Genomic DNA, 16,772 nt, shown 5'->3' with positions numbered 1-16,772 from the left:
CAGAAAAAATAATGATGTAAGTTTGGTTTCAGGAAGTTACATCAGCAAATTCAACTCAAGTAAACATTTTGCAGTCAGACAGTAAGAGAAATAAAAGGTAGCAAAAGTGTTCATACTGTTAATTTTGTCCATCTAACAAAACTTACCGTACTTACCAAACCAAATCTATGCCTTTGACTCTGACAAATGAATAAGGTTTTAAATCATGAAATTAGATTTTTTTTTTTAAATGTTGCCAAAAAGAATATTACAAACTTGATAAGCTTGATTGACTGGTTGTTATCAATGCTATAACAGTGAGAAATTTCTATGAAACAAAACCTAGAGTTACCTCAGTGTTGGATACGGTATTGATTTACTCATTAAACCTTGTCTAATCATTTGCAAGGCGCCATAAATGTGTGCACTGAAGTCCTTCATCTCCATGGCCACGTATACAATCAATCATTAATGTTTAATAACCTAAAGAAGCTGGCTATAAGAATCAACTGCAAGTCCAGCAGTGATACCATCACTGAGGGAAAAGGCAAACAGTATGGATGTAAGGATGCACTAGTGCATGACAAAACTGGACTAATTACTCCCATTTTAAAGACATTTATTTATGGATGTGAAGGAGCAATAGTGATGTTGACTTAATGGTGCAGTAAAGATTTTCTTCTTCAGTGAGGTTCAGACAGGATGGAGGAAGCTGAAGACAGAATTGCAGTGGTGGGCATAGGATGCAATTTTCCAGGCGGTAAGACATTTACATTTGGGAACTTAGTTTTATTGGTTTGTTTTATTTGTGATGTTGCTTCTTTTCTTACGATATTTATTTTTGATTATATTTCAATATTTCATTGACAAATTTACGATTTAGAGGTTTTCTCACCATGTATACTCAGATACTTGAAAATTATCTAAATTAACTGAGAAAACAAAAAAAGAGAGAGAACTGCATCATTTACACGTTTTACTTCTGAACTTACCAAAAAAACTTCCCTAAGATAAACCTCTTATCTCAACCTGGGTTCATGAATGCTGTAGAAACAGGGTGGAGGTTTCTGGCACAACTTCACCTATTTCCAAGGTGCATGGAGAAGGAAAAAAGTCTGAAGAAAGTCAAAGCTCCAGCAACACATGTAGTATAGGAGAACTTTATTAAGAGACCAACGTGTTTCAAAGCTTTAACTATTTTATATATCTTTCAAACAGGAGAAGGGCTTGAAAATTTCTGGAAGGTTTTGATGAATGGGAGAAACTGTTCTGTGCCAATTCCCAAGGAGAGATTTGACTTAACGAGGTGGTATGACCCTGACGACACCAAAGCGGGTAAATCCTGCACAGCCAAGGCTGCTCTCATTGATGGGTATGATCTTTAATCCTAACACATACACACATAACAAAGTAAAAATAACAATGGCAATATGTGACAATATTTTTTTAACTGCTGATTGAGGTGCTTTTAATAAAAAATGCTTACAATTTGTTGTATATATTTAAACAGACCAAGTAGTGTGAGAGGAAAGTCCATTCTTATTTTCTATCACATTTGCTGTGATCATTGGCATTAATTTAATTATACAAGTGTACATTATGATCTATTTCTCAGTTATTAAATATAATCTAATGATTTTTTATATATTCAGTTTCAATGAATTTGACCACAAGTTCTTCGGCATCACTGACAGTGAAGTGGAACAAATGGATCCACAACAAAAACAGGTCCTTCAGTGTGTCTACAGGGCTTTAGAAAATGCTGGAATTCCAACGGAGAAGGCCAGTGGGACCAGGACGGGAGTTTTTTTTGGTAAGAAAATATTTTTTCCGATGACTGGCTATTTACATTTGTGTGTAACATTACTAATAAAGACTTTCAATTGACAAAAATGCAATTACTTTGTGCTAGACCAAATGTCCACTTTAAATTTTTCCTTAAATCGTCCATTTTTATATTGCTTTTTATAACAGGCCTTATGAACAGAGATTATGAAACAAATGCTGCACATGTGCACCCAAGTGTGATCAATCACTGGACTGGCACAGGGCTCGCCATGAGTATAGCAGCAAACAGAGTTTCCTACATCTTCAACTTCACTGGACCCTCACTGTCCATCGACTGTGCCTGCTCGTCATCCCTTGTGGCTCTTCATCTTGCCTGTCAATCCATTAAACAAGGTCTGTATTCTTAATTAAAGGCAACGATGGATCTTGTAATATGAGATTTCAAAACACTGTACACATTCCCTCTTATCAGGAGATTGTAACATGGCTGTGTGTGGCGGCGTCAACTGTATCATAGAGCCAAGAGTGTTTGTTGCTCTCAGCAAGGCCAAGATGATTTCACCTGAAGGGACGAGCAAACCTTTCTCCAGCAGGGCAGATGGCTATGGTAGAGGAGAAGGCTGCGGTGTTGTTCTCCTGAAGCCACTGAAAAAGGTCAGAATAATTAGAGGGTAATAAAGATCACAACTTCCTTTGCTCCCTTCCTTTTTATTAACATCAGACCATATTAGAAATTTGACCATTATCAATTTATTATCAATCAATTTATAATTTATATCTCTTTTGAACATAAATTGGTACCTGTAAAAGGCAACTTGCTCATTCCTATTAGCCCTGTTTCTCTCAATCAACTCTTTACATAACTTGGGCTGAGACTAAATATCCCAATATTAATTTCCCATGTCTTTATTGAATCAACACTACATATTTATAAAAAAAAATGTATGCTCTCATTGATTCATTTAGTTTTGTTTTTGTTTTACAGGCTATACAAGACCATGACCATATCTGGGGTATCATCAGCAAAACAGCTGTCAACCAAGATGGTCACGCAGTAACGCCAATCACCAAACCCTCCATGACACAACAAGAGGAGCTGCTGCGAAGAATCTACTCACAGTGCGACCTCACAAATGTCCAGTACATAGAGGCACATGGGACTGGGACCCAAGTTGGAGACCTGACAGAGGCACAAAGCATCTCAAACGTCATTGCTAAAGCCAGACCTCCTGGGACAGAGACATTGCGGATTGGCTCTGTGAAGGGTAACATTGGGCACACAGAATCTGCTGCTGGGGTGGCAGGACTCATTAAGGTCCTACTAATGATGAAGCATGAGACCATTGTTCCTTCAGTTTTCTACTCTGAAGAGACTGCCAGTGTAGATGCCAAAGCCCTGAATATCACAGTTCCTAAGGAAGTAGAAAGGTGGGAAGCTTCTGGTGTTAGAATTGCAGGAGTGAACAACTTTGGTTTTGGGGGTACAAATGCCCATGCCATTGTCAAACAGTACAAACTGTGTCATACTGAGCAAAAGAGTGACAGGAAGCAGGCAAAGTATTTTGTCTTATCAGCAAATTCACCAAAATCCCTCACTCTGATGATAGAAGACACCATAAACCAGCTACACGAAGATTGCAAAGTTGATTTAAACTCTCTGTTGTACACATCAGCTTGCAGGAGAAGCCACCTGAAACACAAATACAGGAAGGCCATTGAGGTTTCATCCATAGTCGATCTTAAAGAGAAGCTAAGTGCTGCCGTTGACAAAACTTTTGGCCCCTCCTATTCAGATCCAAGGTTAGTGTTTGTCCTCTGTGGAAATGGTGTCATTTATCATGGCATGTGCAAGCAGCTACTCAAACACGAGCCTGTATTCAGAGGTAAGATCAAAGAGATTGCACAATCTTTCCAGAGGCTGAGTGCGCTGAACATCTTGGAGACACTTGAGAGCGAGTTTGAGAGTAGTGACTTCAAAAACCCAGATGTTGTCCAACCTCTCATCTTCGCTATCCAGGTTGGCATTACAACCCTACTCAGACACTGGGGTGTCAAGCCTGACGCAATATTGGGTCACTCTGTTGGTGAGGTTGCAGCCGCTCACTGCTCTGGCCTCTTGTCTCTTGAAGATGCAGTAAAGGTTATCTATTTCCGCAGCACTCTCCAGACAAAAGTCACAGGGGGGAAAATGCTTGTAATCAGCAATATGGCTGTATCAGAGGTCGCTTCTCTTCTCCCTAAATACTCTGGTAGAATTTGCCTTGCTGCTTTCAACAGCCCACAGTCCTGCACCCTCTCAGGTGATACAGATGCAATAGAACGCTTTCACATGGAGCTAAGCACCACAGCCAACAGTCAGAATCTGTTCCTCCGTGTTCTGGATGTCCCTGCTGCTTATCACAGCCACATGATGGATCCAATTCTGCCAAAAATCAACGAGACAATTGGTTCCTTACAGGTAAATGATCTCCACACAGAGTTGTTCTCAACAGTGACGGGCAAGGAAGCACATCAGGGTGATTTCTGCACAGGTGAATATTGGGCAAGAAACATTCGCGAGCCAGTGGCTTTTGAGGAAGCGGTGAGGTCAGCAACCAAAGGAAAAAAGAACACAGTTTTTGTAGAGATTGGGCCAAGAAGAGCGCTACAGAGAAATATCATGGAATCTTTGGGTAATGACACAGCTGTTCTCGCTTCGGTACAGCCAGAGAAAGATCGAGAAACAATCATGTCAGTTGTTTCTAAGCTGTTCGAGCTGGGTGTTCAGGTAGATTGGAACACATTCTACACAGGATACGAGACCATACCACTGCCTTTCCCAAAATATCAGTTTGACTGCTCAGACAAGGATATTATCATAGGAGCAGCACAGACACATACAGGAAGTAATCACCCTGTCCTCCGTCTGAGTGGAAGTGGAAGCAACATTTTCAGCTGTGATCTTATGTCTGATTCTTCTTTCTACCTGAAAGAGCACAAACACAACAACATACCCATCATCCCTGGGGCCTTCTATGCTGAATTGGGTTTAGCCGCATTTATAGCCACTGCCAAACCAAAAGTCCCACTCAATTCACTACAGCTCAGTGTCAATTTTCACAATCCATTTGTTTTTACCCAAAATTCACCAGAAATGAAAGTGCAACTAGAACAAAGAAAGAAAGAAACTAGTTTCACTGTATTCTCCTCATCTGCAATGTATGCATCAGGCACAGTGGTTTCAAAGAAAGAGAGGCTGATTGAGGTGCAGTCCATTTTGCTAAGCTCCATCTACAAAAGATGCACATCTGTAGTGAGTTCTAAGGAATTTTATGGGTATCTCTCTCAAGGAGGCTTTCAGTATGGAGATGTCTTCAATAATAAGGGGAATGTGCACTATGGGGAAGATCTGAAAGAGGCATTTGCAGTTGTCACAGTTCCAGAGGAACTGCAGTCTCAGTTGCATGATTACTGTGTTCATCCTGTTGTGCTGGATTACCTGATGCAGCTTCTCCCAGTCACAGTCGAGCACATTTTTGCTGGTAGACCAGGATTTCCTGCAAAAATAGGAAGTTTGACAGTCTTGGAACCCTTGCAAGATGAGATGATTGTCTATCTGAGAGCAACTGATGTGGGTGTTGATCACTTTGAGGTCTGTGGCTGCTTTGCAGATAAAGAAGGCAGAGTATTGGTTGAGGTTAAGCATGTGATGGTCAAGCACCTTGGCAGTCCTTCTAATGTGGTTGAGGAGTACTTCTACCATAATGACTTTAGTGTCATCCCTGAAGGTATGAAATCTGCTCCTCCTCCTAATGCCTTGGTCTTTTGGGATAGTATGGGGATCTCTAAAGGCCTACAGCAACATTTGGACTCAAGGTCTAGATACATTTCCTTCACACATGCAAAAGACATCTTGAGCTATGAGTTCCCTGCTCTGTTGGCAAACCTCAATATCACAGACATTGAGAAAAACTTTGACGAGGTCTTATTTTTGTGGGGCAAAGAAAACCTCACTTCACTGGCAGCAGATGTTGTCCTGCAGAATTTGACGAACTGCTGTGAGACTTTCCGCCAAATAGTTCTTGAGCTCAAGAGAATTCACTTCCCAAACTCCATCAGAGTGATAACCTACTGTTCATCTGACATCACATTAGACCACATAAATCCAGGTTTTGCACTTGCTGGCATGACAAGATCTTTTGCTGCAGAGATACCAGAGCTTTCATTTCAGTTGGTTGATATAAGCACTATCTCTGCTGAGGACATTGCTGCTCTTTGTGATGTCTTAAGATCGTATCCTTGCAGCAAGTACCCAGAATTGGTGGTAAAAGACGGGCTGATTCTAAAACCTTCTATTGTGCGTACCCCACCTGAGATAACTAACAGCTCACAGGGCAGTTTTACCTCTAACATGTCTGAACCCTGCATCTTTCAGACAGCTGATGCACATAAGATGACTCATTTGAGTGCGATTCATTTTGACAAGGGGGTGCAGCCAATTCGTGATGGATCAGTTGAAATTCGGCCCACTAAGATATGTGTTCATTCATCAGATTACTTCCCTGTAAGTGCCTCAGATCTGAAATTTGGCCAGACACTATACTGGGACAAACACTCCTCACAGAACCACAAGCTACTGATCCTTGATTTCAGTGGTACTATAACAGCAGTCGGAAAATATGTCAGGAAGTTGAAAGTGGGAGACCAAGTTGCTTGCTGTTATCCTGTGGTGGCAGCCAGCAAAGTTAGAGTTCCAGAGGATGTGTGCTACAGCACCAAACGCTTCCTGTGCCTTAGAAAAACACCCTGTGTTTCCTATTTTGTGCTTGCTTGGGAAATCCTGCATCAAGCCTTGCCTAGAGCCAAACATCATCTAGGAATCATATCCTCTGTCCCTGACTCTGCTCTGATGAAAGTCTTGGCACTCACTTCTCGCAAGTCTGGTTGGAATGTGATAGTTAAAACACAACGACATGGCTATTTTGTAGATGTCAATCAGCTAGACACATTCATTGTCCTACCTCCATATGATGAATCCCTGATTGCTAAAATCTGCAAAATTCCTGGTGTCAAATATGTTGTCATCATCTCTGAATTTCAGACGCCGTCTCTGCTTGCTCAGGATGTATTCCAAAGTATAAAGGAAAATGTTCATGTGCAGACAATTCACATGCCAGTCATCTTACAAAAGGGATCATTGAGTGCAAAAGGGCCATACATTGATCACTGGCTCAAGTCCTTGAACTTGAGCAGGACATTTTCTCTTGAAAGCTTTACCTTTCAGAATATGAAATCTGAAAGCATCACAATTCATTCAGAGGAACCAGAAACATACTTCAACTCAAGGAAACTGGCTGTTGTGGCTCTAGAAAGAGGTATCAAGAGTACACTATGTGACATTCCATTGCTGCCAACAAAAAAACAGCTTTTCCAAAAGAGAGCAGTGTACATTGTGGCAGGTGGTCTCTCTGGTCTGGGCTTTGAAACGGTCAAATTCATCTCGCAAAGAGGGGGTGAGTACATTGTCATACTCTCCAGGAGCAAGCCCACTCCAGATGTGAAAAAAGAGATATGCGAAGTGGAAAAACTGTGTGGGAACTGCATAACTACCATGCAGTGTGACATATCTGTCTCTGAGCATGTGCACAAGGTTATCAGTGGCATCAACCTGAAATTCCCTGGTTGTCCAATCAGAGGAGTGTTTCACAGTGCAGTGGTCTTGCATGATGGGCTGATTGAGACCCTTAACAGATCTCTCTATGAGAAAGTTCTCAAACCCAAAGTAAACGGTGCACTTAATTTGCACCATGCAACAGTGAGCTGTCAGTTAGATTACTTTGTGTGTTACTCCTCCATCTCTGCTTTTCTTGGAAACGCATCACAAACAAACTATGCAGCAGCCAATACATTCCTCGATATGTTTTGTCAGTACAGGCGCAAACTCGGTATGCCAGGACAGTCTATCAACTGGGGAGCTCTGAACCTGGGGCTTCTCCTGAACAAGGAGCATTACCAGCAATTTCTGGAGGCAAAGGGGATGATGGTGTTGAATGTGGCTGAAATTCACCAAAGTCTGGAGCAATGCCTTGTGATCAACCGACCCCAACAGGCTGTTTGCAGGTTTCACTTCAGAAATATCAGACACAACATCCTCTCTCAAAATGTGGCCTTGACCCTGCGCCTGTCCACGTTAGTAGAGGAAGCTTTTCAAAAGTCCAAAGAGACAGATTCTCCAAAACAAACCAATTCTGTCTCACCAAAAGACTATGTTGCCTCACTACTTATAGAGACCATTAGCGTGGACAAGAGTGAGCTGAAAGACGAATCACTTCTTTCATCCTTAGGCATTGACTCCATGCAGGCCATGACTCTGCAAAATCTCATCTTTCAAAGGAGAGGTGTGAATGTGCCTTTAGTGATGTTGTTGGATCCCAATGCCACGCTGTCAACAGTGGTAGCTATACTGAGTGAAAAATCTGGAGACGAAAATGTCAGCGATAACCAAGAGTCCCTTCCAGCTGAGGACATAAATGATGTTTCGACCAGATTATAAAAATGTAAAGTAGACTTGGTTAGCAGGATGAAAATGATTTAGATTTTGCCAGTAAATTCAATGGTAAGCTGATAATGGCCATTGCAATATAACAGCATTCCTGTGTTAATTCCATGAGTTGATCTTGTATTATTGTTTGTGTAACAATTCTGTATTGTTTATTTAGTTTTTTATGTGTGTTTGACTTTAGATACTGTTTTGATTAATTCTGGCACTGCAGTCTACATGGTTCTCCATTTTTGTAAACAGATTTCCTCAATTGTGTGGATACAAAAAATTAAATGTAATGTTTTGTATCACTGTTTGTCTCATTTCACATTTCACTTCAAACACTCAGCATTACAATTAAGTGAATAATTTATGTACATTTTGTACAAAAATGTATATTGTTTCATAAATATTTAATACATTTGAATTTATACAGCTTGTCTCTGTAGTTGTTCAAGTCTGTCAAAGATTCAGTTGAGCCATAACTGGAAACAGATTCAGTTATATACTACATTAGTGTTTACACCTATGTTTTACTACTAAAGCAAAACTGCAATCACAGTTAAGCAATTCCTCCTCTAAGTAAAGAAATTATTTAGTTAAATTACTATTCTGAGGTGTTTTACAATGCAGATATTTGGTACAATAAAAAAAGCTTCCAGTCTCTATGAAGTGTTGCATAAAGAAGGTTTAAAGCCCCGCTCACTTTAGGCTGCAGCACCTTTCGGAAGAGGGTCTGATCAAGGGTCTCAATCAATGCATCATGTAACACTGCAGCACTGTGAAACACTCCTTTGATTGGACAAGAAGATAATCTTTAATCTCTGAAATTGCCTCCACCAGGTGCATTGACAGAAACATCACACTGGACATTCATGATAGCAATCCCATACCTTTTCTGAGAGATCCATTTCAAATTGCATTTCATCTGTCAGAATACTTCTGGACAACGTTGCAATACAATCTCCGCCATTACGAGCAATGAACTTGAATGAACTGTCTGAAGTCCCAAACCTGTGAGCCCTCCAGTTACAATATAAACACAACTTCTTAAATGGTTGTTTGGGCCTGGTAAGCAAAGAGTTATCTGACACTGGACAATAGGATTCTGTGTGCTCTAAAACCACTTACTGCACTCACTCACTGTCTTTGTGGTAAAGTACGATAAATACTCAGCATAATTTAGCTCATCTGCATGTCTTAAATATTACTATACTATTAAGCAATACATCATACCTGCATTTGTGACAAAGGACACCAAAAGAGTATCATCATCTTCTCTTGTGGGCAAACAGTGCATGCTCTGTCTGGAAAGGCGGTTACTGTTTGCTAACGTAAGTTTTACTGCTGATAATTAAAAAACATAGCGAAATTAACCTAAGACAAGTAATATACAATCAATATATATACTCCCTGATGCACTACAAATTTAAACAGCAGATGGCGTAGTTTCTCCATTTAAGTGGGTTTTAACCTGGGCCTTTTTAACTAGGTTATGTTACACTTGGCTGTCAGCTGTCCCTAACCCTAACCCTAACCCCCCGCAGTACCTCCGCGGATCCACTAGGGGTCGCGAACCCCCTGTTGAGGACCTCTGTACCAGCGCCATCTCTCATATGGCTCTGCTCTATACTATATATACATCTGTAACATCCTGCTTAAACTTAGTGATTGTATTTTAGTTCCTGTTTTATTTTGAAAGGTTTTCTCACTGTGTTTATTGTCTGTATTTCCCATGATTTCCTGGCTTGCCTGATTTCCTCATGTTCTTGATCTGTGTTTTGTTTTACTCACGTATGTATTGTTTGTAATAACCCCTCCTGTATTAAGTGTTGTTTTTCTATCCTATCACTGTTGGATCCTCTGTTTCGGTTCAGTTTGTTCTGTTTGACCTGCTTTCTGTTATGCTTCTCAGCTTGTTTTTGTCGTGCCTGCTCAGCCCCAATAAGAGAGAGCTGTAAGATTAGTCAATTAATTCATTAGTTCATTTTACAGATAATTAATCATCAACAATGTTGATAATTCGATAATGATTTAAGGCAAGGCAAGGCCAATTTATTTGTATAGCACATTTCAGCAACAGGGCAACTCAAAGTGCTACATATAGTGCAAAAGGAACATTAAAAAACAAATTAAAATACTTTTTTTGTTTTTTTAAAGAACAAGAGAAAGAATTAAAACAGCTAAAATATAAAAGTCATCAGAGAGTGAGATAAAGCAGCTAAAACAAAAGCTAAAACAGACTAAATTGATATAAAAAAAAGCACATTTTAAAGCAAAAAATGGCAAAAGTTCTCAGGTTCCAGCTTCCCAAATGTGAATATTATCAGGTTTTAACCCCTTCTATTATCTTAAATCAATAATCATTGGGTTTGGGACAATGCACTGACATTTTACAGACAATACAGACAAGGGGCAGCAAATGTACAATTGTCATGTACTCTTTTGCAATGTACAAAAGCGCACATGACCATATTTGGTCATTTATTGTACACTGGCAGGACACACAATAGGAGCACAGACCTGAAGCCTAAATGATTAACAGACTTTGTTGTTTTTCCACTGGATGGAACAGAGGACAGTGTGCTTGGTGACAGTGAGGCATTTGGCTAATTTCAGCAAGCTCCCAAACTTCTGGCTTTTATAATTCAGCCAAATTTTCCACCTATGATTGGTATGTGTGCACGTATATCACTGAAGTTATTTGGTGTAATTATGCTAGATTTAATAATTTCCACTTTTCCATTATTTTACATCATGTTTAGTATAAAATATTAATGTAGGCTAACACCAGACATGCCAGGCAGGCCCAGCTATACTGACAGCAGATATTATATCTATCCCGTAGCCTACTTTAAATCATTGCTTGCCTTTCTCCTTAGATTTTAAGCAAGGTGAGGTTAAAATTACTAAAAGTGAAAAAAAACATCTCTCGGTAGAGCCGGCTCTCATCGTTCACGTAAAGGAGACAGCTCATAGAGCCGACTCGGTCGTGTCGCACAGCGACTGTTCTGATGATGAGTTTTTGGGACTCAAGTGAGCATACAGCTACACACTGTATCAAATAAAGTTACCGTGTTTCTTTGAAAGGTTTATTTGAAACTCATAGCCCAATCCGAATCTGCTTTGACTTAATTTCCAGTTCAGTTAAGCAAATCATTACAGGACCATTAACCATTAATCTGACATACTGTAAATAAATAACAAAACTAAACTTAGTTTATTAACTGGTAAAATTTATTTTCTGTGCTTTGTGGGTGTGTCATCACCATTTATACCTATACAACCAGCAGTTAAATTACAAAAGCACACCCTTTTTCTAGATATAACCTCTTAATGTTGCTCTCAGAGTGCACCAGAATGATGTATTTGACTTGAAAATGTACAAAATTCTGTGGGAAACACTGGACCACTGGATTTGTAATATCAAATTAGACGTGTGTTGTTCTATTTGTGTGATATAGGATTCTTGCAATTTACTTGTATTTTATTGGCAATATGTTATAAAACATAATAATTAAAAGAATTTTATCATAATATATATGTTATCTGCATGAAAAGAGTGGCCTGGAATGGAGTCAAATTCCCGGCCTGAATTATTGTCCTAGTCCACCCCTGCTTGTCCCCTAGGTCACTTCCTGTTGACACATTTGTTAATCGATCTGATTAAAAGATCTGTATCAGCCAGGATCAGGATCATCACTGACGTCCATGGCTCACTCCTGAGGAAGGACATTAACAGCGAGAATAGTTACGACAAGAAGGCAGGGCTCACTGGCTAAACGACTACAAGTTGTGTATTATACCCTGATATCAGCTATGTTAATCAGGTGTTCACTTGTGTTTCAGGCGCAGGGGTGACGACATACTCTCTCCACACCGGACTCATCCAGACAGATTTATGGCCCTCAGCAGTTTGTCATGAAGATGGTCAGTCCCTTCACCAACATCTCTGTCCAGGGTGCCCAGACAACAACTTTTTACAGGATATGTTAGTTTTTACATGGATTTTGAGCTGAATAAACAATATTAGCTACTGTAGCTAACAAGTTAACAATAAAAGTGTGACTGAAGTTGACTTCTGTATTTCATGAAAAAACTAGGCCCAATGTCTTAAAGGTAGCAATTAAAGTTGGGCCCACTGGATCCTGGATTTTTGAGGCTGATGAACATATAAAGCTAATGTAGGTATGTCTGAGTCTCAATATTTGTTTTTAACATAAACACATAATATTAACAAACATTTTTTTAAAGAAAATGTAAACAATTTAGTAAGTTAGAATCAAAAAACCATAAAGAAATGCATTACCAAAAAAATCAATATTGTTTACTACTAATACTTTGGTTTGATACCTGCTGTCGGCGGGGGGCAGGGGCGGGGGGTAGGGGTAGGGTTGTACAGTCTGACAGCTTCAGGGATGAAGGACCTGCGATATCGCTCCTTCACACACTTTGGATGAAGGAGTCTGTCGCTGAAGGAGCTCTCCAGTGCAGTCAGTGTGTCTTTCATGAGGTGGGATTCATTGTTCATTAGAGATGAAAGCTTGGCCATCATTCTCCTCTCTCCCACCACCTCCACCGGGTCGAGGGGGCATCCCAGGACAGAGCTGGCCTTCTTAATGATTTTGTCCAGTCTCCTCCTGTCCGTTACCGAGATGCTGCTGCTCCAGGTGACCACCCCATAAAAGATGGCTGATTCCACCACAGTGTCAAAAAAAGGTCTTCAGGAGTGCCCCAAAACAAACTATTAACTGTGTCTTTCTTTATGATTCTCTGTCAAATCAGTCTCCCAAGCTCAGAGGTAAGATGAAGGTTTAAGTATCGGAAATAAATTGGACTTGAAGAGCTGCATTTTTAAGAGAACCTTAAAAATTATTCTCTCAAGAAAGGAAGCTGGTCCCAAAATGGGTTCTTAAGGTATTTCCAGATGAGTGACAAAAACACAATGAAGTGTCTGTCTGGAGCAGAGGTGCCAAAGGTACTCACATTCTGTACTTAAGTAGAAGTACAGATACTTGTGTGAAAAAAAGACTCTGGTAAAAGTAGAAGTACTGATTCAACTCCTTTACCTAAGTAAAAGTAAGAAAGTACAGGCTCTGAAATAAGTACAAAAGTAAAAAGTAAAAATTATTTTTTATTGCAATGATACACAATACCTCTTTTGATAACTCGACTAAACAAAAAAGTTCTCGGCACACAAAATAGGATAGTTTTCCTCTTTTGTTAACAACCTGCACAGAGACCTGCTGCAAGCCAGATGTCGGACAGAACATATATAATGCATATAAATATTAGGGCTGTCAGCGTTAACATGTGAATCGTGATGCGGGGGATGGGGGCTCAGTGGGCTTCTTTTTCTGGGGCCCCCCAAATCCTAGGATCACCACTGCCGAGCATAAAAAGTTAATGTTTTTTACTACGCACAGATCTCTCCTCACCGACTCACTCGCTGTCACAGACTGCGGTTATAATCGACCTCTGTAGACTGTGCACTGTGCACAGCATGTTTTGGTCATATTTTTCCACTGTCTGTACATTTTGTTACACTTTGATTCCAAGTGCTTTGGACGTGGGCAGCCGCTCAAAGTCGAAATCGTAAAGAAAGTTAACAGTTAACACATTTTATAACACACTATGAAATCATTATGATGCCAGTGGTTTGATAAAGGCAATAAATTTAAGATAACAGCTGAATATGGACACTACTTTGTAAAGGGAACCAACATATTTGCAACCAAGATGTCCATCTAAAAAATAAGTATTTCTGAGACTCTTTAACACTTACACCTTACAATCAGAGGCTATTCTGATCAACTTCAGAGAATCGCTGATTTGATTTACTGTAAATAGTTAAAAGCTGAAATGTCATACTAGAAATGAAAGCAAGGATTATCCACACAATAGCCTGTTTTGACAATGTAAGGAGTAGAAAGTAATAGAATATAAGAGCAGCAATAAGAAAAGAATAGAGAACAAAAAAAAAAAAAGTATAAAAAAACAAACGATAACTAAGAAACTAAGAAAACTATAAGAACGATAATAATAAGAAATATGTAGTAATAGTCGTGACATTATTTACATTATTTACAAGATTTACAAGAGTAATATTGGTATTGAGTGGTAATATGGCAGATATTCTTATTGCACAGATTAAAGTTAAATAAATATATATGTATATTGCACACAATTGAAATTATTAGTGTTGTCCGTATACATGAAATACTAATATTGCAGAGGATTGGACATTAAAAGTGCAGTGTGTCCAGGTTTGGTGGTTGGGGGGTGGGGGGGTGTTGAGGTTTACTGGGAGCAGTGCTGATTGTACAGTCTGACAGCTTCAGGGAGGAAGGACCTGCGATATCGCTCCTTCACACACTTTGGATGAAGGAGTCTGTCGCTGAAGGAGCTCTCCAGTGCAGCCAGGGTGTTTTTCATGGGGTGGGAGTCATTGTTCATTAGAGATGAAAGCTTGGCCATCATTCTCTTCTCTCCCACCACCTCCACCGGGTCGAGGGGGCATCCCAGGCACTCTCCTCACCGACTCACTCACTGTCACAGACTGCTGTTATAATCGATCTCTGTAAACTGGGCACTGTGCACAGCATGTGTTGGTCATATTTTTGCACTGTTTATTCCAAGTGCTTTGGATGTGGGTAGCCGCCCAAGGCCGAAATCGTAAAGAAAGTTAACAGTTAACACATTTTATAACACACTATGAAATCAGTATGATGCCAGTGGTTTGATAAAGGCAATAAATTTAAGATAGCAGCTGAATATGGACACTACTTTGTACCCAGTGGGCGATTTGGGTTTTTTTAACAATGGGGGATGCACCTTGTTAACCACCCCACCATCACCAATAGCGGTCAGTCGCTCATAAAAACGCTTTGCCTGTGAGACATCATGGTGCCTCCAAGTGCACCTCGTAAACCTCAGAAATCTAATGATAGGCATGTTGTTTTAGACATCTGCCATACATTATTGTTCTTTTATTACCTTGTTGCCCCTCTGCTCCTCTCTCTCCTCCACCTTGTTGCCCTGCTGCTCCTCTCTCTCCTCCACCTTGTTGCCCTGCTGCTGCTCCTCTCTTTCTCCACCTATTTGCCCTGCTGCTCCTCTCTCTCCTCCACCTTGTTGCCCTGCTGCTGCTCCTCTCTCTCCTCCACCTATATGCCCTGCTGCTCCTCTCTCTCCTTCACCTTGTTGCCCTGCTACTCCTCTCTCTCCTTCACTTTGTTGCCCTGCTGCTCCTCTCTCTCCTTCACCTTGTTGTCCTCCTGTTGCTGCTATCTGACTTTGTCCATTCTATTTAAAAGTAATGGTATGAACCTAAATATAATTAATTCCATAATCTATTAATTTCATTTCACAAGTCTGTACACAAGACGTCTGTTCCTTCACTGTAAAGTCCATTCTCAGTGTATGTGCTCACATCACAGTTATGTACACTGAATACTGGACAAATCTGGCTTCCAAACAATTTGTGATATGATAAATCTTGCACACACTGTAGGCCCACCCTTTAAATTTAGGTTTTCAATGAGCACAGAGAAAGTTTCCACTTTCAGCAGATTAATGTGAAAACAGCCTACAGTGTCAAACTTTGAGCTTCACTGTACAGAATGTGCAAACATTTAACTGAATGAACAAGAAGAAAAACATATTATTAGTTGTGGAAACTTTACAGATATTTAACGTTACTTCATGTAAAGCAGTCACCTAAGTTAAAAGGTAAAAGTTGCACCGGCAACGTTACCTGAAAAATAAACGAAGGTCAACCTGTCCACCTTTTCTTTTTGACGACATGATGTGATTAGCACGCTCGTGTGCCGCTCGGTGCCGCTGTACTTCCGACCCCCCCCCCTCGCGCGCACCCAGGTGGAGAGAGGGAGGGAGGCGGGGTAACGGCGCAGCATCAGCACAGGCTGTGTATCCATGGGACAGTACAAGTTATGTGGGGATGCCGACGTGAAAACTAGCGGGGCTAATTAAACAGTGGCGATCCGCTGCAGTTTAATACATAAATGGGAAACCCTGTAAAGGATCAATGAGTCACGCAGAACATACTCAATAAGCATCCCTGCTCTGCCCTGACAGAGAGGGGATGGGAGGTTAAAAAAGGGGACGCATTTTGGTCTTTTTGCTAACAAGGGGGACATCATCCCCCCTCAAATCGCCTACGGTAACCAATTTGCAACCAAGATGTCCATCTGAAAAACAAGTATTTCTGAGACTCTTTAACACAATATTCATTGAAACTTAATGTATCAACTAACCAACTCAAACTTAAATTTTAACTTACAATCAGAGGCTATTCTGATCAACTTCAGAAAATCACTGATTTGAATCCCCCCCCCCCCACCACCACCACCAAATTTTACTACTCAAATGTTGGCAGATATGATCAGTGTCGGTTTAGGTATTGTTTTACTCATTAAACCTGGTTTAATGATTTAAGGTACAGTAAATGTGTGCACCTGTGCAT

At 40.3% G+C, this 16,772-nt stretch overlaps 1 protein-coding gene across 1 annotated transcript; it reads left to right on the top strand.

Moving 5' to 3' along the window:
* Positions 1-681: 681 nt before the first annotated feature.
* LOC134002531 (uncharacterized) lies at positions 682-8,299 on the top strand. The gene is made up of 6 exons (XM_062441878.1): positions 682-739; positions 1,198-1,351; positions 1,632-1,792; positions 1,954-2,160; positions 2,240-2,421; positions 2,753-8,299. The coding sequence occupies exons 1-6, from the start codon at positions 682-684 to the stop codon at positions 8,297-8,299; spliced, it is 6,309 nt and encodes a 2,102-aa protein (XP_062297862.1).
* The last annotated feature ends 8,473 nt before the right edge of the window (positions 8,300-16,772 follow it).

Source organism: Scomber scombrus, chromosome 20 (genome assembly GCF_963691925.1).
Source record: "Scomber scombrus chromosome 20, fScoSco1.1, whole genome shotgun sequence".
In the NCBI taxonomy this organism is placed as follows: Eukaryota; Metazoa; Chordata; class Actinopteri; order Scombriformes; family Scombridae; genus Scomber; species Scomber scombrus.
This window is presented reverse-complemented; position numbering and strand designations above follow the sequence as displayed.

Excerpts from the sequence above, each read along its gene's own strand:
- LOC134002531 (XM_062441878.1), top strand. The coding sequence starts at position 682 with ATGGAGGAAGCTGAAGACAGAATTGCAGTGGTGGGCATAGGATGCAAT. Across the intron at positions 740-1,197 it reads AGGATGCAATTTTCCAGGCG|GAGAAGGGCTTGAAAATTTC; the intron begins GTAAGACATTTA and ends TCTTTCAAACAG. Across the intron at positions 1,793-1,953 it reads CAGGACGGGAGTTTTTTTTG|GCCTTATGAACAGAGATTAT; the intron begins GTAAGAAAATAT and ends TTTTTATAACAG.